Source organism: Lolium rigidum, chromosome 7 (genome assembly GCF_022539505.1).
Source record: "Lolium rigidum isolate FL_2022 chromosome 7, APGP_CSIRO_Lrig_0.1, whole genome shotgun sequence".
NCBI classification, from domain to species: Eukaryota; Viridiplantae; Streptophyta; class Magnoliopsida; order Poales; family Poaceae; genus Lolium; species Lolium rigidum.
The window spans coordinates 20645447-20671471 of record NC_061514.1 but is presented as its reverse complement, the minus strand read 5'-3'; the positions used below and the strand labels follow the sequence as shown (position 1 = coordinate 20671471).

The following is a 26025-nucleotide window of genomic DNA, read 5'->3' as shown; positions in this document are numbered from 1 at the left end:
TGGGATCCGATCGCGACCCTTTTCTTCCCTGCCGTGGCTCTTCCTCAAAATGGCGATTTTCCCCGTGGGGACGGGTATCCGCGGGGATCTACCCGCTAAGAGACGGTGATGGGGGGCAAATTCGCCCCGCGGGTATACCGGGGCGGGTACCCGCTAAGCTAACGGGGCGGGGATGGGGGACAAATTGTCCCCGCGGGTAATCCGCGGATACCCGGGGCCCCACATGTCAGTCAAATAGATCACCACATATATTGCAGGCTTTAGAAAGTTCTGCTCCATATTGCAGCCTATGTTCAAGGTTGTTAGTAGGCAGACCATTAGAAAAGATATTATTGAAATGCATGAAGTACAAAGAGATAAGATGATCAAGTACTTTGCAAACTTCAAGAACTGAGTTGTCGTCACTTCAGCATTTGTGGACAGTCGGGCATCAAAGGAGAGGCTACATGGCTGTAATGACTCATTACATTGATGGTGCTTGGAATCTGAAGTCATTCCTTCTGAGGTACATTTGGGCACAACTTTTGCAAATCTGCATGTGGGATTATTTTTCATGCTTACCAATCTGATAATTCTTTCTTTTGCAGGTTTGTTTATGTACCAGCGCCACATACAGCTGCAGTGCTTTGTGAGGTTCTGCATGAGGTGCTTGTGGAATTTCATCTCGAGAGAAAGATATCGACAATTACATTGGACAACTGCACCACCAACGACAAGGTCGTGGAAGAACTACAAGATAAGTTGGACTCCTCTTCTCTTATGGTGGGTGGTAAACTGTTGCATATGAGATGTTGCGCCCACATATTGAATCTGATTGTGAGAGATGGACTTGCTGTTTTGGGAGATGGTATTGAAAGGGTGCGTGATAGTGTAGGATTTTGGTCAGCAACTCCAAAGAGACATGAGAAGTTTGAGAAAACTTGTCGCTTGATGAACATTGAGTACTCTAAGAGGCTGTCCCTTGATTGCAAAACCAGGTGGAACTCCACATACATAATGCTTAGTATTGCTGTGATGTATAGGGATGTTTTTGATCGCCTTAGTCTCCGTGAAAATCAGTTTAATTGTTGTCCATCTACTGCTGATTGGGATTTTGCCATAGAGATGATTGATAGGCTCAAACTTTTCTATGATATCACTACTTTATGGTCAGGAAAACATTATGTTACAGCCAATCTATTTTTCCCTAAAGTTTGTGGTATAAATTTAGCAATCCGCAAATGGACAACACCTACTTATATGCAATTGGATGAAATGCCAGAGCAGATTAGACAGCAGTATCAGATTATGCAACAAATGTCTGAGGAGATGAAAAAGAAATTTGATAAGTACTGGTCTGATGTCCATGGTCTGATGGCTATTGCCACTGTTCTTGACCCGAGGTACAAGCTCCATATGTTGCAGGCTCTCTATGGTTCTCTCTACGGACCTGAGGCTGCATGTACCGAGGTGGCTCGAGTGAAGTTGCTGTTGCGTGAGCTGTTGGTTGAATATCAGGATGACTCTTCTGCAGGAACAACACATGGTGCTACTGCTGAGCCAGTGGGTAAGCAAGGAGAAGATGAAGTCTTCAGCATATTTGACCAGTACATGTCCTCACAACCTACTGCTTCAGCTACGTTTGTTCACACCGAGCTAGACCTGTACCTAGAAGAGCCAACTCTGCCCAGAACAAAGGATTTTGATATCATTAACTGGTGGAAGTTTGGAGGAATCAAGTTTCCCACTCTGCAGCTTATCGCTCATGACATCTTGCCTATTCCAGTCACAACAGTAGCTTCAGAGTCAGCATTCTCTACTAGTGGTAGAATTCTTAGCCCTCATCGCAGTAGGCTTGCACCAAAGTGTGTTGAAGCTATAATGTGTATGCAAGCTTGGTGCAATGCTGACATGCTTGGTAATTTACAAAACCATGCTTAGCTAATTTACTACAGTACACATCTAGACCATTCACTGTTTTTTCATCTAATGTTTATTGTTTGCAACTTCAGGGGACAACAACTCATCACTCTCTACAACGTTTCAGACTTGCCTTGATGAGGAGGATGAACCAATGGTAACTTGCCATCTCAGTATTTGTCTTTGTTTTCACTCATTTTTATTTGCTCTGTGGTAAAAAAACTACAAATCAAATAACATTGAACCCACATATGTGCTATTGCCTCTTACATCTTTTTATCATTGAAATGAACAGGATGAAGAATTGTCAACTTGCAACAACTACTAGGCTGGAGATGAATTGAAGATTAACAAGCTGGAGATGTGGGATGTCCGGCTGTGTGCTTCAACTCAGCCAATCTGATTACCTTGCTTTTTAATTGTTACAAGAACTGGAACTCTCATTGTTGTAATTGAGCTAGTAGTATTAGTGCTACGACTATTTAGTTATGTGATATTGTGGTTAGACTTGAGAAGTTTATTTGTTGAAACTTCTATGTTTCAATTATTTGCTAAAATTCCTGTTTCATTTGTCAACTTTTACAGTTGTTTTGCTTTCAAATTACTGTTATTTTAGTGCCATTTTTCTACTGTTGATCCTCGAGTGATACCCGTGGGGATCGGGTACCCGGATATTTCGGGGATGGGGATGATCTTCTCCCCGCGAAGCTTGGCGGGGATGACGGGGATGGGGATTAGCGGGGATCGGGGCGGGGACGGTAGAGAGTCCCCCGGAGATACCCGTCCCCATCGCCACCTTGAGCTCTTCCACCTTCATCCCGCGCCGCTGGCACCCGGCTGCAAGCTTGGGACTTCCTGCCCGTACCAACTCCGGTTTTTGCAGGGCCCGAGTACATTTGGAGATTGGAGGCGGCGCCGCCCGTCACGTGTTCGACGAAACGCCAAGCCTGGTGGCTGGCCCTTCCTGGTTTGGAATCTAGTACCACCCTATGTTTCATCTGTCTTTGCTCGCTGGCACCTAAATCTTAGCTACATCGACTTGTCATCTCAGCAGGTAGTCAGAGAATGTGGCGGCACAAATGCTCCACACGAACTTGGGCTGGCACGTCGAGACAATGTTTCATCTGTCTTTGCTCAACACCACAAGGAACGTGCATCACCACCCTGGCCGCGGCACATACACGGTAATAAACTCCCAATCCCTCTGCTGGGTCGCTGTTACTCCATTGTTGTGTTCAACAACACATGAACTGATTGTCTACTACATAGAATGTAGCTGTTAATCAACTGTTGTTTACAAGTACAGAAAAGACAAATCATAATGCATTAGAACCAATACTTCAATAGTGGTTTCTTTTGAATTTATGGGTGGTTGTTAATTCCTGTCAGTATAATGAAGCCTTGACCCTTATGGTGTAGAGCTGTAATTACACTTTAGCTATTTTATTTTTTATTTTGACTAGTCTAGGATCATTGTGATAACATTTGTTCACTGTTCACCATTTTACCTTTCTTAATCTGCACAGGTTTTGAGAATAATAATTGAAGCAACTTTTTTGCTGCACTTTGGTTTCTGTCTTTGATGCGTGCCTAGAAAAAAATATTGTTTTTGTTACTTTTTTGGAAGATAGTGATTTCTTTTTAGGCAGAAGGCTTGAAATGAGCCTGACTTTGAATTAACGAAGTCATCAACTGGCTAGGAGTACAAGGATGCAAACAACAAAAGCTAGGGACGCCATCTAGAGTTACAAGCACATGAATTGAACAACTAAAGACAAAGGAAATAACAAGCTTCGAACTGCTTGCATCCTGCAAAAGCCAGAGTCTTCAACTAAACACCAGCGACTCGTCCTGAATTTGTGAGCACCGGGATGCCACTCCGAGGAATTGCACCAGATCGGACTAGCACCTCTGAGAAGTTCGGTTCGTAGAGACCATCAATACCTAGGACACCGGCTAGTTGCCTAGCTGCACAAGTTGAGAAGACGAGACCCCAGAGTTCTAAGAGGGAGCATCATAACAACCCCTCCAGGAAGGGAAATAGCGCACATGAGGGTCGTCGTTGCCGGCACAAGCCAATGCCATGCAGAGCTTTCGCAGATGCTCCAACACCCACCCCAAGCACCACCTATGGCTTTGCCCATGTAACCAAAATAGACACCGGCTGGTGAAAAACACCAATGTCTCCGCGTGGCATGCCACCAACTCTGACTACCCCTCTAGGCTCAAGAGCGGCCACGCAAACCGGGAAGCTCACCGTTTAGAAGAAGCCAAGCCAACTTGACGCAGGGCATCGACGAATAGGGGTCCAAGGAGGAACTCGAAGATGATGCAAGACAATGCGCAGGGAGCAGGACATCAACAAAGGATGGGCATCATAGCCACACCTCCAAGGAGGTAAACGGCCTCCAAAGGCGTCGCCTGCAATGGCCGAAGGCTTGCGGTGCTTTCGCGCACACCACATCCTAATCACTGACGTCCCTGCCAATCCAAACAGTGAAGAGGGAGCCAATCCCATCTTGCCGCCAGTACCCTGCAATGCGTTGACGGCCATTCGTCCCGAAGACAACGGGATCTAGGAGACTGCCCTGACAACTAGATCTGGCTGGAGGGGAGAATAAAATCTCATATGGTGAGGCCAGGTCCACTAACGGTGAGATCTAATCGAGCACACTCCAGCAAGCCCCCTTCCCAACCAAGTCCAGCCACCCTGCGCAGAACGAAGTACGCACCCTAGCTCCCACGAGAGCGAGCTGCGAGGTAGGGGGAAGGTCCGCCGACTGCCAGGAATCCATGCCACGTGCGACACCCAAGCACACCCCAACACCCTCTAGAGGCTAGATCCCAATGAACCCTAGCACCAGAACACCACTTGAGCCTAGCCACGCAGGTCAACCCCAAATGGTGGCGCAGGGCAGTCAACAGCAACCGGCGCCGACTATGGGTGTGAGGCACCATCAACCGCAGGAGGCACGCGAGACCGGTCAGCCGACGTGATGAGCTACTGCAAGTGAATCCCTACCACCATCGTCAACCGCGCGGGCTTCGCTCGGTGGTGTCCTCTGGCTACGACTTGTAGGGAGGAGGGGGAGGGGAGGGGTCGCGTCGCGTCGCGGGGTAGGGTTTCAGCGTTCGTGTCGCCCTGGCGAGAGCGACGCAAGCCTGAAGTTGTTTGCGAAGAAAAGTCACCCCTGAAGCATCGATCGTGATTTCTTTTGCCTATGTCATTTTGGAAGATCCCGATTGTCCTCTTATTCTTTAGAAGGCATAAGGAGTTGCATGAGCTTGAAGATAGGTTCATCGTCATCAATCTCTTCGTGTCGTCTTCATTGTGAGCTCGAAGATACACTAGACCAAAGACACGGATGATTACCTTGGCAAAACTGTGCACACACTCGAGAGTAGTTTCTTCGCCAATGTGAAGATTCTGTCGGTATAGTCTGCTGGAATGCCATATGCAATCATTCGCATAGTTACCCGGATCTTCTTATTCAGGCGAAATCCAATCAGCCCGACAACGTTCCTTTGGCGAGTAAAAAAGAAAGAATTGTCCTCGCAACCTTCCACAATCCGCACAAACAAATCTCTACACATTCGATATCGCTGGCCAAATAGGTGAGGCGGGTTGATGGGTACCTTGGCGAAATGATCACGCACGAGCATCTCATGGTCGGCCGTGTGTTTCCGAGTGATGCACAGATATCCAACTGTCGATCCTCGCTACTTCTTCTTCCTTCTATCCTCGAGCTCCCTCACGGCGAGGATCACAATCATATTCTCGACATCGTCATCGAAGAGCAGATCCTCAATATCCGCAGCGTCCGAGGATGACGAGTCTTCGAAAAAATTGCATGCTTGGGCTCGATAATGAAGTAATCTACAAAATAGGCGCATAGATTCTGTGTCAAACTCGAGTGGGTGCACGCACAACGAATTGCCTCAAAAAATCAAATCGAAAGAAGTTTACCTTCGGCTCCGTGGGGAACCGATAGTTGGCAATGCTGATGCGATCGAATCGGGGCGCCTTCCTCCAAATCAGCAGAAGGGCCAAGGCTACCGCTTCGGCGCAGCCGAGTCCAGGCGCCTACCGCTCTAACACGGCCGAATCGGAGCTCCGCTCGACATCCTTGGCGGTCGCGAGCTTGGTTTCTTCTGCCGCAGAATGGATCTGCGAGCTTTGAGGTCCCAAAGGTGCGGAATGGGTGCGATGAGCGGCGGACGACCTTTCGATGACACGTAATTGTGGGTTGTGGCCGCAATAAAAGGTGGGGGCGGCAACGGCGGAGGATGAGAGAGCGCGGGTTGAAATTTTAGAGCAGCAAGGGTTCCGAACGGATATGGGGTGGCCGTTTGGTCGCGGCAACTAGGTAAATATGGCAGTCAGGGGAATTTACGGTGCGCCTTATTTTTTTAAAGGTTTTCCCAAATACACGGGATCTACGAGGGATGATTTTCGATGCCGAAACCATTAGAAAGCCGCTATTATAAGGTCTTGGGCTATTTACTTGATCTGTATTTTGTGTTTGGGAAAGTATGAAGAAAAAAGATTTTGAATCTGTCTTGTCCTTTTTCCCTTAGAAAAATAACTCAATCAAAATCCAATTATTTACTCGGCCCGGCCAAATACCCACTAAGCCCATCGGGCCGTCGGGCCGCGTGCCGGGCCGTAGTGTAAAATGTTGTTTTTGGGCTACCCAAGCCCGGCCCGACCCGGCTATTGGTCCAACATTTCTAGGCCCATGCCCGGGTTTTTCAGGCCGGTCTTTGGGCCGGGCCTTGGGCCGGGCTGCCCGTGGCCAGGTATAGTTAGAGTTGCTCTAAATGGGCCTGGGCCTCTTAATAGGAGGCGGATGGGGTTGGCTATAAGGAGAGGCGCCAATCTGGATCGGCCGAGAGCTATTTGCCAGATCTAGATCTAGGCCGAGAAGACCTCCATTTTCCAGATCTAGATCTAGGCCGGTTATTGGAATCTACTAAAAAATTGTATCGCCGTTAGGCTAGAAGGCTACATCAAAGTCTCGATAGATTGACGGCAACCACTTGATCTCCTATGCGCTGCGACATCTTGTGCTTTTTGCGTTAGAGATGAGTTGGGGAGATGGAGACTCCCCACCGGCTATGTCTTCCATAGCCGCCCCCCATGTGACCACGCCTAGAAGCCGAGTTGTCGAGAGGGCACTGCATCGCGTCTACCGGCCACCGCGACAGCGTGATTCCAAAAAAGGTATGTAGGTAGTTTATGTCCTATGTGATTTGTTGTAATGATAGTTGATTGATAAAGATTTATAAATGATAATCAATATTATGTCTTGTAGAATTGGTTGATTTTACATCGTTTAGGGATATATATTTTGTGATTTCTCTCTTGTGATTTCAACGTAATAGTTGGTAAGGTTTCGATTATTTTGAAGTGAAACAACTTTTAAGGAAATACATGTAAATCCAAAGCCCCCAACCTGGTTTCTATCACTATACCGAAAACCCGCATGTACCCCCTCAAACCTTATGTTAGTTGTATCCCCTCATCTCCTCCTATGAAAAGCTTCTCGTTTGTAGGTACACTTCTAACCTTGTACTCTAAGTCCTCCTAGAATTGCCTCTTGGTGCTCATGTCAAACCCAACTTGTGGGGCATAAGCAAATAACGTTCAGGACAAGATAACCCCAACAACTAGCTTGACTAGGATTATCCTATCCTCTATCTAGATAACCCCAACAATGTCTACGTCGTTCCTACTACCAACCGACCCTGACTTGTCGTTCCTACCACCAGCTTATCCTCACTGAATAAGGAGCGGACATGGAATGGAAGAGTATTTGTCGGGACAATTAATAGACCTTTTGAACCGTCACAAGAAAATAACAAACTGGTTCACTATCCACGGTGTTCATAAAGCATGACGGCATAAATATTTTGTTATGTCGATAGTAAACAGCATAAAACACCATTCATAACCGTTGTTAACTATTGCTGGTAAACTTTGTAGTTCATTATTTTTCACATGATAAATTTTCTTAGCTCCATTGGTGCTGAAACATTGAAGCTTTTGTGCTATCTGCACTTGCGTGTCACTTTATTTTAACATTTACAATAGCATGGGGAAAAATTAATAAATCATTGCTGCGTCGAAAATGATGAAACCTTAGTGATTCGCCAAACAATAATTTTAAGATTATACATTGAGATAAAATGGATCTTATTTAGCACACATTGGCTCTATTTTTTGTTGCTTATGGACTTTCTTAGTTGCTAGGACCAACGAATGTCATCTAGGTGAAGCATAGTAAACTGTATCTGCTTATTAATTCCTTGAATAGCTTAGAAGTGAGCCAAGAGATTTTTGCTTTTTGGTCACAAATTTGAGAACTTAAACCCACTTTTGCACTATGATGGAATGTCCAAATCATAGTTAGCAGTCTGTAAAGTTAAGATGAAGTTGATAGGCCATGCACCCCTATGCAGATGTGGATATTTTTGAACTAATATAGGATCTAACAATAGTTGTCCTGAGGAGATGGGCAAGATGCCAGACCGCCAGAGGCACATTTTCACTGTCAAATGGTTGATTGTTCTAGTGACAAAGTGGAAATAAAGAGGGTGTAACAGCTTTAAAATTATATAAAGTGTTGTACAAGATTGTAAAACGGCACATGATATTTCCAGTGCATTGTCATCTAATTTTTCAGATGATGATATCAAGTCAGTCAGTGGTGGGCTGTCTCCACCGGTCCATTCGAGTCTATGGGATGGTATGATCCAACTGAATTCTTCTATCAAGTTTTTCATGTCCGCTTTCTTTAACAGGTAAATCGGTACCATGATTATGCTTTCAAATGCTTGGTTTTACTTTTTTCGTACCATCGGTTTAGTATAATCTTCTCTCATTGCTGTGTTTTATCTTCAGACAAATAGTAGGGATTTTTTTATAGATGAACACCCAATGCATGAGTCATTAACACTATTACAACCGTATGCACCTGTACCTGCTAGTTGTTTTGCACTTAGAAAGTACAACAAATTCCACCAATTTTTTTTTCTGTGACGTAGGTACCTTTTCTACGAGTTACGTAAAACAATTAATAATTGTGATATCTGAAGTAATATAAGAGCCGTTTTGAACACTAACTGTCGACAAAAGTTAACCTTTTGACTTAGTTACTGCATGGTTCGAGTCTTCTTTGGAGCTGGTCTGTTATTTGCTCCAAGTTGTATAAATTCATGTTGATTTTGTTATGGTTATTTCCATTCTGTAGATCTGAACCATAACTAATTTCGTTCTTTGTTATGGTGATTCAATTGTTTTTTAGAAGTTTGAATTAGTATGATTTTGTCTCTGTATAACAACCCATGTTGTGAGTTGATTGAGTTCAGTGATAATGTGGCGTTTCTTATTAAGTAGCAATTTTTGCTTGTTTTCTTGGCAGTGGAGAAAAAATTCTAGATATTGTTTGGCCGGATACCATAGAAATCAAAGGAAGAGTGAAACTGGAGGATTTTCAAAAATTTGTCAAGGACCTTCGTCACTCTAAAAACCGGTCAATAATGGTAAGACTATTTTCTTACATTAGAGATGATTCATCCTTCTTTCTTATGCTTTGAAGTTCTCACCTTCTAGGATTATTTACCTTGTGGCCATGAATTTAAAACTGGATTGTGCCATACCTTGATAAGTCTGGGTTATGTACTAGCTAGCAGTTCACTTTCATAATCACTTCTACCAGTTAACGTAAGATCGGAATAACAAATTTAAAATAATTTAACTTGCAACTAATATCCTATTAGGTAATTTCCCTGTGCTCTAAAGTTGGATCCACAAAAGATGGCGTAGGAGGAATACAGGAGGTAACACAAACACTTGATTTTCCATTTCTGATATTTGGAAGATATGGACATTCAAACCATTTTGTTTAAGCTATTTAAGACACTCGTGCAGGTTGCAAAGAGATTCGAAGTGAACCAAAGAGTTGGCTTTGCAGAGATCGAAAATGGTCCATATATTTATATATGTCCCAGAAATGAGGCCGTAATAACAAACCTTGGTAAATATGGTTTCTGGAAAGGCGTGTCAACAGTTGATACAAATCAAGACTCATTAATCGGTTTTGTTGTATGGGACCGAAATCCACTAGTAAAGACAAGCACGACAGAGTGCAGTATTGAGAAAGTACAAGCAATCCAAGGCAGTCAAGTGGAAGCACAAGATGTGACAGATGGTAAGCCGTATCTTCTATTAGTTCACATACATGGAGATCGCTGAACCATTTATATTTACTTATCATCCAGATTTTCCATCTTGGTATGTGCATGCTGACAAAATTGGTAAAGCGGTTTATCATGCAGAAGCAGAAATACCTGATTCACCATCCGAACTAGCATCAAAACTACTTGTGCAGTCATCTCAGGTCACATCATTCAGGGTACCTTCCTTAATAGCATCTCCGACATCACAGGATTTGCAAATGTCATCACATGACATTCCCAGCATACCATTGGAAACCCCAGAAACTCGGCAACATGTTCGTCCTATCACGGACTCTCATTCTGGAACTGTGCAAGTGGAGGAACCCAATTCATATTTTCATGAAGTGAAAAAGTTCACTCTTGCTTCTAAACCTTACAAAACCGATATTCATGGATTGCCCCTGGATGCTATGGGGGAAGCTACCCCCTCTGATTTAGCTACGGAAAAGGTATCTTTAACTTACTCATCTGATTTATCATGCTACCAGTTCTATTAGTAGCTTCTGGATACTTAATAGATTGACTCGATTCTTATTCTGTAAACAATGCAGAATCATATAATTGGAGGCTTCTCTGGCAGCATAACACAACAAAAATATGTATCAACTGATGACTCTCCAGAACTGCAGCAGTGTCCATCATTGTTGAATCTCCATTCTTCTCATACACCTGATGATGAAGAGGACCTGCCAGAATTTTTCTTTTCTCCTCCCTATGGACATGACATAAAACCTAATGTCCATTCACTCAACAACGATACTGGAGGGACTGGACAGTTCCAGCAACCATCAGATTCATTCTTTCAAGCTCGTGAAAAAATTGGGGCCCAAGGAACTTCCGCATATATTGGCTCAAGCAAAACAACAAACCCAATATCTCATTACGATATGGAAAGAGATTGCTTTAGGGAGAATAATGGCTTTGGTGATGGAGACAGGATGGTGTGGCAGTCTTCAGAGTTTTATCATGAAAAACTGCTTAAAAATGGTTCAACTGGTTTGTACCCACCAGGAGATGAAGGCTTATTTTTTCGTCGTAGCCCTCATGTAGAAGCAGTGCGAGGCTTATTCCCTTGGTATCCTCCTCTGATACCAGCAGATCAAGGCTTATTTGATGGGCATCGTCCCCCTCCACTCTCAGATCAAGGATTATACCCTCTGTATTCTCCTCATGTACCAGCAGATCAACAACTATTTCGTTGGCATCCTCCTCTGGTACGAGCAGAGCAATGCTCATATCCGCCACATCCTTCTCCTGATCTACCAGATCAAGGCTTCTATCCTCGACATCCTCTTCCTGTACCAGCAGATCAAGGCTTCTTTCATTGGCATCATCCCCGTGTACCAGGAAATCATGGCTTCATTTCTCATTGTTCTCCTCCGAGTTTTGCACCAGGATATTATGGAAGCAACAATGTCAGTTCTCCTGGCCAGCAGCATTGGATGTTTGGCCAACGCCCTCAGACCAGCAATGCTTCTGGAAGTTCACAACACATTAGGCCTCCTAGGGGCTTTGCTCCCGGCCATGTGTGGCGCCCCATGTCTCATCCAAGGCCTGGGAACAATCACCATGGTTTTGAAAGATCAGACGGCTTCTCTGGCTCTAGAACAGGTCATTACTCTGGACCTGAAAATGGATCAGGCAGCAGGCCCTCCAGCTCCTTAGGTCATTGGTGAAATCAGTCTTGTCACAAGGAACATTCTGAATAATTCGTCTTAGATTGATAATCTTCAGCATTACATGCTAGACACCGAGACATGGATTCTAGTTTCTCTTTTATTTCATTTTGGACTAGTTCCTCCCAGTTTCTACAGAGCAGAATTTCTGTGCCTGATATTTTGGATTCATTCTCCTCATGGCATGTCTGCCAACAAGGACAACTCCCAAGTCACAACAATATGTGTTGCATCCCGCATTGCTGCAATTTACTTTTGCCAAAAAAAAAAAAACTAGTACTAGATGAAATCTTTCATTGAAGTCTAATGATGTTTTAGCTAGATGTTCATCCAGGCTACAGCCATTCTCTACATTTTGGATGATATATAAATGCTTGTAGTATAATGTAGCGATATTCTTGGAGCATGATCATTTTGTAACCCTTCCTGTTTAATAAAGTTCCTAATTTTACCTGCAAAAACAATCAGGTACTACGCTTCACTAGATCTGTTCAACACGGATTTAAAAAAACACAAAGAAGTGATTCCTGTCAAAAAGGAAAAAAACGTTGGGCCCCACGGCAATCCACAGAATCTTCATTCCCGTGGCTCGCGGGCCGCGACGCCGCTGAGCCAACCGAAGCATTTGGCTTCGCGGCCACATTCTTCCGGCCGAATCCACCAGGCACCTACTGACGATCAAGCCAGCAGACACCGCCGCCATGTCCGGCTGCTCCACCTCCGCCTCGTCTCCCCTGTCCCTCCTGCCTTCCATCCCCGCCGATCCCAGACGCAGCAGCTTCGCTTTCCCCTCCTCGCGCGGCGGCCCAAGGCAGAGAGGCCTGCGCGTGGTAGTCGCGGCGAGCAGCAAGGACGACAAGGCGGAGGAGGGAGACCCGGCGTTCAACCCGTTCGGTTTCGTGACGGATAACCCGTCCAGCCGCAGCGCCATCCAGCTGCCGGAGTCACCCGCCCAGGACGGCAATGTCGGCCAGATGCTCTACGTAATGCCGACCTCCCTTTTCACTCGTTTGATCCGTCTTGCTGTGCTTTTTAGCTGATGGCTACTTAACCTTGGTGCGTGTAGAGGACAGAGGATAAAGGCAGAGAGTACGGCAAGAGCGTGAGATCAGGAGAGTTTCGATGGTTCGTGAGAGAAACAGGTAATACATGGCTTGCTATGTGTTGCTGAGATGAATTACGTTACCGTTGAGCCCGCAGGCGTAGTGTTGCACCATGTTAAACTGTGAATGCCGACTTGGAAGAATAAAACCACATTTCGTATCCACTAAGATGATGGGTTGTCACAGATCTTTGTGGAATGGAAACGTGAAATATTTTCCTAATGCAATGTGTGTATGCTGCTGTATCTCTCACCTTCTCTCTTTTGCATGATAAGTGGAACCGAAACTTTCACTCCATGTGCTTTGGCGCTGCTGTTCTAAAATTATTATTATCCTAATTTGTTTTTGATTTGCTGTGTCACCTCATTCACTAATAAAGGATCACATAATATTTGGTCCATGTTCGGTAAACACAATCTTCATGCAATTTTTTTTTTCACTCAATTGTAATACAATTACAGGTTCCCCTGATGCACGGCATGGAACTGTAATGTTTATTCACGGTGCTCCAACTCAGTCTTTTAGTTATCGCACAGTGATGGCTCAGGTTAGCTTCATTCATCGTGTATTCTACAACATGCTATAAAATAACTAACTGTTCTTGATTTGCCTTAGTAGAAAACTATATTACTACTTCTAAAAATATTTTAGTTAGTTAAATTATAAATATATCTCTATAAATTTGTACTAATCAAATGGCACTGTGTCGTGCAATAAAAAAGCACATTGTTCTTCTATCTAGATATACTTTTTGGTTATAAAGTTTAGAGCCATACAAAATCTGTATCGTGCCTTGAGGCAGACTAGCAACCAGAGCTTAATATTTTTCTTTTGATTTAGGGAACCAGATGGGATGGTTGAACTTACATATGCCATTGATAAAATAAAGAGTTTAATTTTGAGCATTTTCGAACAAACTTTAAAAAAAACTTAAGAGTTATAATGTCAATGCAGACACTTGTGCTTTTGTTGCAATCAACCATTCCAGCCCCTAAGCAGCTACTGAACTTACTAGATGACAGATGCTGGCTACCACTGCTTTGCGCCTGACTGGATAGGATTTGGGTTCAGTGAGATGCCACAGCCTGGGTATGGATTTGATTACAAAGGTCAGGAAATGTCTATGTAATGTACAAAATGGTCTATAAACTAGTTAACCAAGGACTCACATATGTTGAATTGTTTGTAGAAGAGGAATTCCACAAGGCATTTGATGAACTTCTTGGCACTCTAAACATCACTGAACCATTCTACTTAGTTGTCCAGGTACAAACTTAGAACTTCTTGGAAAATCCTTGCCATAGAAGTTTGCATATGACAGTCCGAATGATTTCCTTCATTTCCTTGTAGGGATTTATTGTAGGTTCTTATGGTCTAACATGGGCACTGAAGAACCCGAGCAAACTTCGTAAGGTAGCAATTCTTAACAGCCCACTTACTGTTTCTTCCCCGGTGCCTGGAGTGATAAAGCAGCTCAGGTCAGCTATTTATGTTCTCTTTATTGCTTAATATTACTTCTTCTAAGTTGTAAATTGAACTGCATGCTTTGGTTGATTTCAAACTAGTATGAGTCTGGACACATAATGAAATGAAATACACAATTAAATTTGACTTAAATGCAGATGTATTCTATTGCTCTCATATTATTTTAATGGAACTCTCATTTATTGTTTTGTTTCTTATTTTGGGTATTTCCGTGTGTGATGAGGTTCATGTTTGACTTAGTACTTTATTAGTGTTGTTAATTAATCCAAAATATGTATTTTTTCAAGCTGATGGTGTTATAGAGTGAGTATTGATAATATCTTGCTTTTTCATATTTTTCACTAATATTGTAGTTGATGGTCTTATTTTTTCAGTATGTTTATACTTATGTTTGTGAACTGAGGGATCATTTTCAATGCAGGTTGCCACTCTTTGGTGAATTTACTTGCCAAAATGCTATTTTGGCTGAAAGATTCATTGAAGCAGGTAGCCCGTATGTATCCTTGTCTCTGAAACTCTGTTTGTTATATCATGCCGATTTTGTTAGCACTATGCCTCTTTGTATCTTGGAGAAGTGCATCTTGCTCGAAACAAGAAAATAACTTCTGTTTATTCTCCATAAGATGCTATTTTGTGTTCATACTGCTAGTATCTATTTAGCAATTATGCCACACTATCAATTCACTTATTGGCGAGAAATTTTCATTTGAAGTCTGTTTTGTTTGGCAGCTACGTGCTGAAGTCAGAGAAGGCTGATGTATACAGATTGCCATATCTATCAAGTGGTGCACCTGGATTTGGTTTGTCCTCTACTCTCAGTCTCTTTGTTTCCATTATGTTACTGTGTCAGATATACTGGTTTGATTACATATACCGTGTATTGTCCCTAGCATGAAAAGAACTTCAAATTAACAAACAAGAGAACCCCTTTTTCTGAATAAATGGAACATGAGTTTTACATGTTTAGCCATGTAATTCTGTTTTGTTTTTAATAAAAGCGGCCGTATGCATCAATTGATGCACAGGCTGGGGATGCCCCATTTCGGAAAAAACATATTTAGCCATGTTTTGGTGATTTTGGATCACCTGAACCCATACCTTGACATAACTTGTGCCATTCCCTTGGGAAATCTTCTTCATGATATCTGTGCATATTGACCTCACTGTCCTTTCTGGAAACCTATCTATTCTTATCCAAGTAATTTCCTACTTGCCTCTTTTTTTTCGATAAAGGGAATGTATTAATATCGCGAATATACCAATTACACCCAGCCTTTGCAACAACGTAGGGCCCTAATAGCAATACGGATGCGCACAGCCAAAAAAAGAAACAAGAATTACGGAAAAGAAAAGTCCCGCTACAGTGACCAATTCCTTGCAGCAGCGGACGAACCACCACCAAAACAACACCAGAAATCCATCAACTCCAAAAGCGATGCCTTCAAGAAGGGAACAGTGCACAAGAGCCGTCATCGCCATGATCAAAGACCATAGGTTTTCACTCCGGAGAATCTGCACTCCCAGAACAATGCCTTCAACAAGGACATTGTTAGGAACAACCAATTAAGGTCAAGCCTTGGATTTTCACCCAACAAGTTTAGACACTGAATTTCTCCCGTGCTGTTGCCCCCACTTGCCAATTCCGCTGCCCAAGTCACGAATCATGAAGCCAGCCTCAACTGCACCACCAGGACTCAGAACTCCATTGCCAATCCTCACTTCTCGGCTTCCATGCCATTCTCCGCGTCTAACTTCCCCATGGAACCAACATGTCCCATGATGGCAACAAACCGCAGAGCTTCGCAACGCCCCCTCCGAAACCAAACGGCCAGAATAAAACATGGTTGTGTGCGACAAACGCATCAAACTCTTTTCTTTTGGATGATTGCTAATGTGTTCTGAATGAGCGATGTACTTCTTTGAATTCACCTTCATGAATTAAACCTTATTGTTTGCAATTTTACGTTCATATATGTTATAGTGATTCAGTTAGCTTGCCTCTTTTCTGGAATAAAATTTTACCAATTGCAAACATTTGACTTACTAGTTCTGATAAATTTGGCAACCTTAATATCTCACTTTTTTTTGTTCATTTTCTTAGCATTGCTTGAAGCTGCCAGGAAAGCCAATTTTCAAGATGTACTAAGTAAAATTTCGTCTGGATTTTCATCCACCAGGTAGACTTATCCAAGCAATTGATTAATACAGTTGGGCTATGCCTTACTATATGCAAGGCTTGGTATAGTAATCTCTAGTGTGACTGATTAGTCATTTTGAAATCTTAACGCCCAGTATTAATATCAGACAACGAAATCACTTATCAAACATCTCTCACTGTGCTGATACTCTTTTTGGGTAATTTCCTGCAGCTGGGAAATACCAATATTACTTGCATGGGGGGAATCAGACAAGTACTTACCACTCTCGATAGCTGAGGAGTTCCAGAAGAGCAACCCGAAAGTGGTGAAATTGAAGACAATAGAGGGGGCAGGTCATATGCCACAGGAAGACTGGTAATTTCCCTGAGCAGCGCAGTAAATTCAGCTGATTTCTGACCTGCTCCAGCATTTTATTATTCATGTGCACTAAGTTTTTTAAATCGTGATAGCCAGGAGCTTACACTATTGTACTTGGGCTAACATCCAGTCTACTTAAGCAGTATACAGCTTATCCTGCTGCTGATTCTTGACGCACCTCGCATTTTATGCAGGCCAGAGAAGGTGGTGAGCGCCCTTACATCGTTCCTGTTTTAGTCGACATTCCACAGGGCCATCTTGCAAGGTGTAGAGATAAGAGACTGGTCACTTTATTGCTGCTTCGTCCGTCTATTTGTACAGGGTGTAAATGAAATGGTTCGGGACACTGTATGTAATATATGATGTCTGGTTCGACATCAACATCACAGAGTTATATATGTACAGCCGGATCTTCATTGCATCGAATTTGTAGTTATTTACCTGACTCGACAGTGACATCGTTACTGTCACGTTCGCCAGTTCGTGGAGCCACGGAGGCGCTGTGCATGCAGCTGTTCTCCCAGGCAGGAAGACCCTTCTCTCAGCCGTGGCTGGTCTCGCAGATTAGGTATGAGGACGGAGCCGAAACGGATGGAACTTGGTGTAACATATTTTTTTTTTTTTTGGGAAGCGAAATGAATATAGCAACCTGGAAACAAAAACGAAAGTAGATATATGCGGACTGTATATGGTGCGGGCTGAGACAAGATAACCCTTCAATCATGCAAAAAAATTCTCAAGCAATCAAGCAAACTGACAAACTTATTTATTAATTCTAGCCTGCTGTTTTATTTGAGCCGCAATGCCAAGGCTGCGTGCACATTTATTAATTCTAGCCTGCTGTTTTTTTTTTTTTGAGCCGCAATGCCAAGGCTGTGTGCACGCACACAACCATTAAAGCAGTCATTCAACATCGGCAAGAGTACCAACACCGGTATGTCAGGGAATAACAACCGACTAACTTTGTCGTCATCGATGGAGAGCCGAGAGTACGAATCACCATTGTCGAGGACGTAGCAGCCGGGACAAAAACTGCGAGGATAATCCTCCTCGCGGCAACAGCGATAAAAGATCCAAAATCGATCGGGCAAAGCAAGATCCGAAGGCCTATACCTAGAAAATTGTAATCGTTCAACACCACCATTGACGCCGGGAAGATCTTATCGTCGAACGAAAGGTCGAAGATCACTTATTGCAGACGATGACATCTCCATTGAGGGGAAACCAACAAGAAGGCGGCTACCAAAATCCTAACATAATCTAATAAAAACAATACTTTTGTTGGAAACTTCACGCATAGATCGGGTTCCCCACTCCTCCCGACGCCAGCGAAGCCGACCGGAGGAGAGGGAACCGATCTATGGAGGAGGATGAACTGGAAGCGGCTAGGGTTGAGGCGGCGACTGTGCGTGCGTGAGAGAAAGAAAACTTATGGGAGAACTTTCGTCGGTATTTACAGGTCTATGGTTTGTTATATATCTTTAGCTGCCTTCAGAAGAGTACAAGATTGTGTTCTGAAAGACGAAAGAATTTAAAAACCTCGAAGAGTTGTTACTATCTTTTAGATTTTATTTTGTATTCGTTGGAGTCAGTTCAGGTATCTTTACCGTGTACTGTTTCTTGCTATGAATATATGTGGTATTGATTATCAAAAAAAAAATTCTAGCCTGCTACTAGGAAATAAATGAAAGACCGAACCTTGGAACTCGGAAGCATCTTCCAATGCATGAAGGGATCAGGGTGGTTGCAAGTTTTGGGACGAGCCGATTTGGAGGTATAGCTTGGCAATGTTGTCTAATGACCTGTTAGATTGAGTCATGCACATCAATCCTAAAACGAAAAATTCGTTTCTGCATCTGCTCCATCCGAAAACACGTTTCTCTTTCCATTTCCGACAAAAAAATCGGTTTCGGTTTTGCAAAATTCCGTTTTCCATCTGTTTTTATTTTCGCGGAAAAGTGGGAAGCTTTCGGCTCTATTTTCATCTCTATCGCAGAGTTTGCAGGATTAGCGGTGGATTGAACTAGTCTTCACACGTTTGCAGAAGAGGCGATCAGGTGCCACACGCCCACACGGGACGGGTCACACGGCTGCAGTCTCCAGGGGTACCGAACATGGCGCGGCGCTGGGACAGTCTATCAAGCTGCTGATTAAGTGGGCGGCCGGCGAGCCGGCCTCAGTGTACCGGGCAGCTTGCAGGATGCAGCTAGCCTCTTCTGCTTCCGTCATGGTCCGATCTACTCTCTAGAGCTAGCTTGCACTTGCGCTTCTCTCTAGAGCTAGCTACCAGGAGGCAGCAGCACATGGGCATGAAGCCATGGACAGATTGATCGTATCCCAACCCGATCGGAACTCCTTCTGCTCTGCTCCAAAGAAAACAGATCTGTGTTGTGTGGAGGAGATCCTGAAAGGCTGGAACAAACACCACGCTAGCTAAAGCGACTCTGGCGCTTGTGTCGCCATTCGCTGCGTGCGGCCCCTTCGTCTCCCTGTGCCTGCTTTGTTCCATCGATGAAGCCATTCCATCGTCACATGCATGAGCTCTGAACGCGCGCATTCATTGAGGAGTCGCCCATACCCACCTACGGCGTGGGCTGCTCTGCTTGATCACCAAGTATCGGCCATGGATGATGGACCACCGACATTCTGGAGGTGCCATCCTGCCGTGTCATCGTTGCCCGTCGGTGTATGCGAGAGGATATCGATCGGGTATGACAGCACCATGCACATGCAGCATCAAGGAATGTCCAATACACATCATATGTAAACGTAAACTACGAGCCCGTATTACCGTCTCGATCTCTCAGACTCTCAGTACATCTTCTCCAGTGTACGTGTACCGGCGGGGCAGTATAAAGGTGTATGTAATGTAACACACGAGCAAGCGTGGCAACGGCAAAGCTAACGATTCAAAGCAACCGTAACAATGGCAATCCGCGGCGGCACCGCAGTCCTGGCGCTCCTCCTCGCCGCGGCGACACTCTCCTCAGCCGCCACGGCGGCCACGACCGGCGAGGCGCGCAAGGTGCTGTCGACGAAGGGCTGCCCGGCCGACCCGTTCTGCCCGTGGGAGGCCGTCAAGTTGGGCGCGTGCGCCGCCGCGCTCGGCGTCGTGGACGTGCAGGCCGGCGCGCAGCTCGGGAGCAAGTGCTGCGAGCTCGTTAGCGGGCTGGTTGCCGCGGAGGCGGCCGCGTGCCTCTGCATCGCCGCCAAGGAGAGCGTGCTCGGCGTTGTCACCGCGGAGTGGTCCGTTGGCGTCGAGCTCCTCGCCAGCACCTGCAAGAAGGAGATCCCCGACGGCTTCAAGTGCGTGTGATTATTGCTTGGTGCAAGCTGCGAGCCGTCCAAGTGAAGATAGCGATTTCTCTTCTCTGGCTTCTGACTTGTGAACATTTGCATACTGTCAAAAGAAGTGTATTTGCACGATGGAGTGGAGAATTTTGTTTTTTTTAGAAGAAGTATTGCTTTCTTTGACTTCTGAGTTGTGAACATTGCATATTGTCCTTTTGCTCAGGAAGTGTATTCAGTTGCATGAACCGTATATGAATCAACACAAGTTTAACCAGTATGCTTTTGCACGAAGAAAATATTATGGATGTGTCTAACATCGACGGTAGAATGACATTAACGGTTTTTGTGGATTGAAATTAAGCCCAAGTTTTTACTGCTTATTTTGTTGGATCATTATCATGTTGAGTTGTTAGGCTTGCCTTTTGTTGAGCCTAAAAAGAATACATATGTCAAAACATGGGAGCCTATTGAACAACCAAATAAACGCCCTTTCAGTGTTTCCAGCGTGGAGAGCAAATATGTGAGCCGTACTTTAGGTCCCCTGCATAGGAGGACAGCTTATTTTTTTTTGATAAAGGGCGTTTTATTACTCTATTAAGCAATACACCGGCCTCTGTATAGCTAAGATGCACACAGCAGTTCAAACAAAGTACAACGTCTCAAAAAAAGAGAAATACAAAAATTCTTAAAAATCGTATGAAAAGCTAATTACGTCATAGGAGCAGCAATCCTACGATTATGCAACCACCTATGTTAGGTAATAAACTCCTTGGCCGTATTCTCGAACCGTGTAGACACCTTCGTAAAGAGGTCTCGGTCCTCCAAACGCCGCAGCGACGACAATAAATGGAGCATAGCTGTACATCGGTAGATGGCCTGCATAAGAGAAGAAATTTCATCGTTAAAAACTTTGTCATTTCTACATAGCCAAAGCGACCGTATAACGGCTATCGCTCCCACTCTAATAAGAATCTTGAACCTAGGATCCACCCTATTTAGCCAAGTGCCAAAAATATTTGCAACGCTCATGGGGATATAAGGTAGAACCCATATGAATGATTGACCATAGATCTCGCGAACCGAGACTGGAAGAAAAGGTGTTTTATTATCTCTTCTTCGTGACAAACAAACACATTTCGTATAGCCGTGTCAATTACGTTTTGCAAGGTTGTCTTTAGTAAGGATAACACCACGACGAAGGTACAAAGCAAACAGGTATCTTCATCTTCTAAATAGATCTATTACCTCAAACGGGTTGAATGGCCTTGATTAAAACTTTATACATGGATCCTACCGAGAATACACCACTCTTGGTAAGTTCCCAACGAAATTCATTGGACCCTTATACCAAATGGACTGAAGCTAATCTTTATAGCAGTTCATTCCAAGAAGCCAATCACGTTTCAAAGAACAGTAATATTTGCGTTTGAGAAAAAAATGTCTCATCTACTCAGTAAACAAGAACATTTCCTCAAAGGAACAAATCTCATCTACTCAGTGAATAAAATTATTGCGCGCATCTTAGAAACAAGTCTCGTACTGATGGCAGAGCTACATATGCGTACTTTTCAGGTACAGTTAGAGGTTATGTGAGATAATTGGTGTTATGATCTTGATCCCCCCCCCCATCTGTTGCTATTTCGTTCTTGGTGGTATTGTACGATTAGTGGAGGGTCAGATCGAGTCTAGGTTTAGTTTGTTCCCAAGTGGAGTCTTGCGAGATGCCGTTGAGGATTTGGTTGCTGGGAAGTCCGAGCTGCTTCCTGGGGCTGCTAGTGGTGGTGTTGCTTCTCATGGCGCTCCGATGGACGGAGCCGGAGATGGGTGGCAGCAGCGCCCCTGCGTCCTCTCTAATAAAGCTTGTATGTTGCTTCTTCGATGCGGTTGGCATCGTGGCGGTCCTCTCTCTTTCGAGCCACCGTGGAGGTGGAGATGCAGAGGAGTTCCTAGGTGATGCTAGCGGATCGAAGAAGTGGCGTCCTGGAACGTATCCTCCCCCTCGAGCGCAACACATGGTGACCTCTCATGTCGCCATGATCTCCGGCCAAGAAGGTCGCCCAAAATCAACCTCCATTTCGGAGGCCCTCTCGATCCGCCGTTGGGGATCGATGCCTCCACAATGCCAAGTGGTTCGTCCCCGACCTTATGGAAGTAGCCAACGACTGAATCTTGTCGCCGGTCGAGAGTTCTCGAGCAAGCTGCTCTCGGAGCTCGGCGGAAACGCCTTGAGCTCGCCGGCGTTTGGTGGCGGCGAAGCCCCTGTCCTTGATTGCTTTTATATTTCTTTTGTTGGGGTGTTTTCTGTAAAAAAGAAGGTCTTATCTTCAAATCATAGGTTTTCTAGGTCAATAGATGAAATATGGCCTTTTGTAACTTGTACCTGCCACGTGCTATGAAATGAAAGCTCCACCACGGTCATCGACCCCTCCTGTGTTCAAAAAAATAAAATCCAGACCGGTTTGATAAGTGTGCACGTGTGCACTAAATCAACTAGCAGAGGTAGCTTTTTGTTTTCTCACTTTAGTGGGCTTTTGAGATCTTCAGATCTCTTGGGTGTCACACCCCACATGTTAAACAACAATCTTCAAAATTATGGCCAATGTCCATGTAGGTAGCTAGCAACATTTTGCTTCAAAGCCATAAAGCCAGATAATCTAGCAAAACGTTAGAAGCATCTAACTTTTGCAGGAGGAAGTGACTTTAGTATAGCTTAAGTTTGCACTATAATTAATATATGTTGTATTGTACTTGTTCTTTTGTCATGACATGAGCGTCGTGAGTACGGCAAGAGGAGCAAACTACATAGTACCAGAAAAACGTTTCGCCCCGCTTCCCTCCCTCGCGGGCGGCGGCGGGTGACACCCCCATCCCCACCTCCTTCAAGCCCTCTCCCATCCTCTCCTCCCTTGCCGCCGTCAATGCAGGCCGCCGAGCAAAGCCTGCGCGGTTGCCGCCGGTGGCGGAATGGCCTTTTCCCACGAGGCGGGCGACACGGGGTTCCCCATGCTGGTGGTGGTGCATCTCGGGCGGCGGAGGTCCGGCAGCGGCCAGGTGGTGGCGGCACGACGACGTGGCTGGGGTGCTGCGGGGCAGTGCAGGACAGTCGGCGGCAGGCGGCGGCAGGACAACTCCAACCAAGCCCGGTCGGCCCAGATCTAGGACCCTTTGGGCCCAATCTAGGTCGGGTGCGGCGGGCTTTGTCCTTTCCTGTTTGACCTGTAGGTGGAGGTGTTGTGCCTAGGGTTGTGGTTGTGGCGCCGGCGGCCGGTTTGTTGCAGCGTGGCGGCGGTCTTTACGGGCCAGATCTGGGCTCGGCCGAACTCTCTTCGGACTGGTTTGCCCCCACGGGGGATTCACGGTCCTACGGGCTTGGCCGGACCTAACTAAGACTGGTGTGACAGCAGCGGCGACCAGTCAACTACCGCCTTGGCGGTGGAGGTAGTTCCCTCCCGCTTTGCCGTTGTACCACATGCCCCGATTCGAGCTACTCTTTTCCTTTGCTTGGCAGGCCTCGTGATGCTCTCCACGGTGAGACGATGATGGCGGCTTCGTGACCGTGTGGCACATTTTCATGGGCGGCGAGTTTGGTGGTGGCGAGGTCGTGTCTTTGTCGGGCTCTAGTGCGACGGATCGCTCAGGGGTGGTGGATAGGGTTTTTTCAGGAGAAATCCTTGTCAGCTCGCCTGACACCAACGCGGTGCCGCCCACGGGTGGCACCAGTCCTTCTTGGAGGGCGTTGTGGCTACCCTTTATCCACTTCCCTCTGTGTGCCAGGGGAAATCCTAGGACCATCCGTGCCGGGCAGCAGCGGTCGTTTTCCTTCTTGAAGGTGCTGCTTGGTACGTGGTGATCTAGAGCTTGGAGCGTGGTGGTACTTCTCCGGAGGACGCTGCGGTTGTGGGTCACCTTCATTTAGGCGATTTGCCTCTGTTTCCATTTGTTTCTTCTTTTCTTTCTTTTGGCGTGTGTTTCCTGTTGCTCTAGCATTGTGTTTCGTTCCAAAACTCGTGGTTATATCTGGTGGTTGCTATATTAATATAGCGGAGTGAAAGCCTGTTTCGAGGAGTATGGCAAGAGTGGTCCGAGCCATGATGATTTTCACTTATTTATTGTGATCGCCAGTTTCGAGGAGTACCACAATATCGCCGGTTCTGATCTCTCATTCCTACCTATTACTTCTCTCTTCTTTGTAGGTAGGGTCGAAGAAGTCGATTGAAGTGAAGTGGCCATACAGTAAGTAAAATTTGCGTGGTCATAAACACAATTGGTTCCATAATTTTTATTGTGGTTTCAGTGAGTAGTCGCCAACATGATATTCATGTAACTTGACACGTCCGCAATGTCAGGTACGTTGTGGCATCACTTAATAAGATAGATTCACGAGCTAGCTAGGGAAGCGACGCCGTATGTCTCATCGTGATTGGCTGCTCCCTGGCTTTGTCGATGAATGAAACCACGGTCACATGGGTAGTACGCATGAACCTGCCGGTCTGGCGCTTGTGTCGACATGAGGCTACATGATAGACCTGGTGGTGGAGCATTTAGCCCTAGATGGATGGAAGTGTGACTCGATTACTTTCAGGTCGACCTGGCTTGCTCAGTCGCTCACATGCAAATGCTATGCAACATAGGCACGAGCGAACAGGGCTCGTAAGAAGGAGATCGAGTGATCGAGCCCAGCAGATGAATGGTGAGAACGTCTCCATGGGCGCCTTTGCTAGACTGGATCGATTTTGAGGCCTCATGAAGCAGACTCTGTGCTTGTTAGCCTGTAACAAACAAGCCATGGGTTACTTTTGGTGATTGGCTTAGTTGCTCCCGTGAAGTTATTTTTAGCACCGGAGTGGGGAAAACTGCTCTCACTGTTTGGCTAGCTGCACACAAGACTTTATGTCCTGCTGGTGCAACACACCCTATGTTTGATTGCACACATGAATCTGCTATGGTAACCTTTTATTGGAGTGTTGAGGTTACCCGGCAGTGCAGACCTGAATGATAACATATTTAACAACATTCGGTTTATCAAAAGATGATGGTAATACACAATACTTGGCAATGCATCACGAATAAATCAACAGTATTTTGTTATGCATCACTAGTTCATATATCACCACGAACAAGTTCATTATTATAGACCGGTGATCATGTTCAATTAAATCCTAACTAATGGAGGGATATGAGATCACTTCTCAAAATATACATGATCTCTTCAGCAGGTCATGACCGCAGTCGACAGGATGAAGAACAAAGCAGCATCCCTAAGCAAACTACTTGCGAAGCTAGGTCGTCCTTCTCCCATCGTTTCAACTCACGATATTCAGCACACTCAACTTTTTGTTGTGAGAAATGAAGTTGAGTGCCTTGATAAGTAAGTGTGGTTGGTAGAGCTGCTCATTGTTGACAAACATGGGCGTGAGGATTGTCTTCATCTAAGCATAGTTGATGATCACAATGTTCAGAAGCACAAGGTGTTTCGGGTTATTCTGCAATTGGCAAGGAGCTACTATCAAGGTATATCAACATGCACGAAATAACAACAAATAAGTATCACGGAGCTATAGTACCTTCAGGTGGTCATTTAGTTTGACCTCATAATCAAGCACGAAGTAAGTGTCGTTTTCGTTCCATTTAAGCTTACCACCAGTTTTCATCCTGCTAATGAGACTTCAGATTTTCCTCCACTTTCTGATGTGGTTGTAGATCGGAAGAGTGCTCACAGGAATGCTAGTGAAATTAAGAACAACATTGGCAATCTTCTTCATCTGGGGATCTTTGAAGCCTTGGTTAAAGCAAGTGCCGATTTTCATGAGCTCA

At 45.0% G+C, this 26025-nt stretch overlaps 3 protein-coding genes across 3 annotated transcripts; all 3 read left to right on the top strand.

The window, feature by feature from the left end:
- Window positions 1-747: 747 nt before the first annotated feature.
- LOC124670999 lies at window positions 748-11988 on the top strand. Its single transcript, XM_047207450.1, has 12 exons — window positions 748-1546; window positions 1616-1897; window positions 1992-2056; window positions 2954-3083; window positions 8586-8703; window positions 9324-9444; window positions 9682-9741; window positions 9833-10112; window positions 10240-10589; window positions 10692-11081; window positions 11239-11555; window positions 11639-11988. The coding sequence occupies exons 1-12, from the start codon at window positions 760-762 to the stop codon at window positions 11814-11816; spliced, it is 3078 nt and encodes a 1025-aa protein (XP_047063406.1). The 5' UTR covers window positions 748-759; the 3' UTR covers window positions 11817-11988.
- A 468-nt stretch (window positions 11989-12456) lies between these two features.
- Window positions 12457-17341, top strand: LOC124670710 (haloalkane dehalogenase 2-like). Its single transcript, XM_047207186.1, has 11 exons — window positions 12457-12799; window positions 12883-12958; window positions 13381-13466; window positions 13935-14028; window positions 14109-14185; window positions 14270-14397; window positions 14826-14897; window positions 15134-15204; window positions 16506-16581; window positions 16774-16917; window positions 17115-17341. Exons 1-11 carry the CDS (start codon window positions 12518-12520, stop codon window positions 17155-17157), a joined length of 1149 nt encoding a protein of 382 aa, XP_047063142.1. The 5' UTR covers window positions 12457-12517; the 3' UTR covers window positions 17158-17341.
- Window positions 17342-19846: 2505 nt separating this feature from the next.
- LOC124675442 (putative lipid-binding protein AIR1) lies at window positions 19847-20236 on the top strand. The gene has a single exon (XM_047211518.1). It carries the CDS (start codon window positions 19847-19849, stop codon window positions 20234-20236), a length of 390 nt encoding a protein of 129 aa, XP_047067474.1.
- Window positions 20237-26025: the final 5789 nt, after the last annotated feature.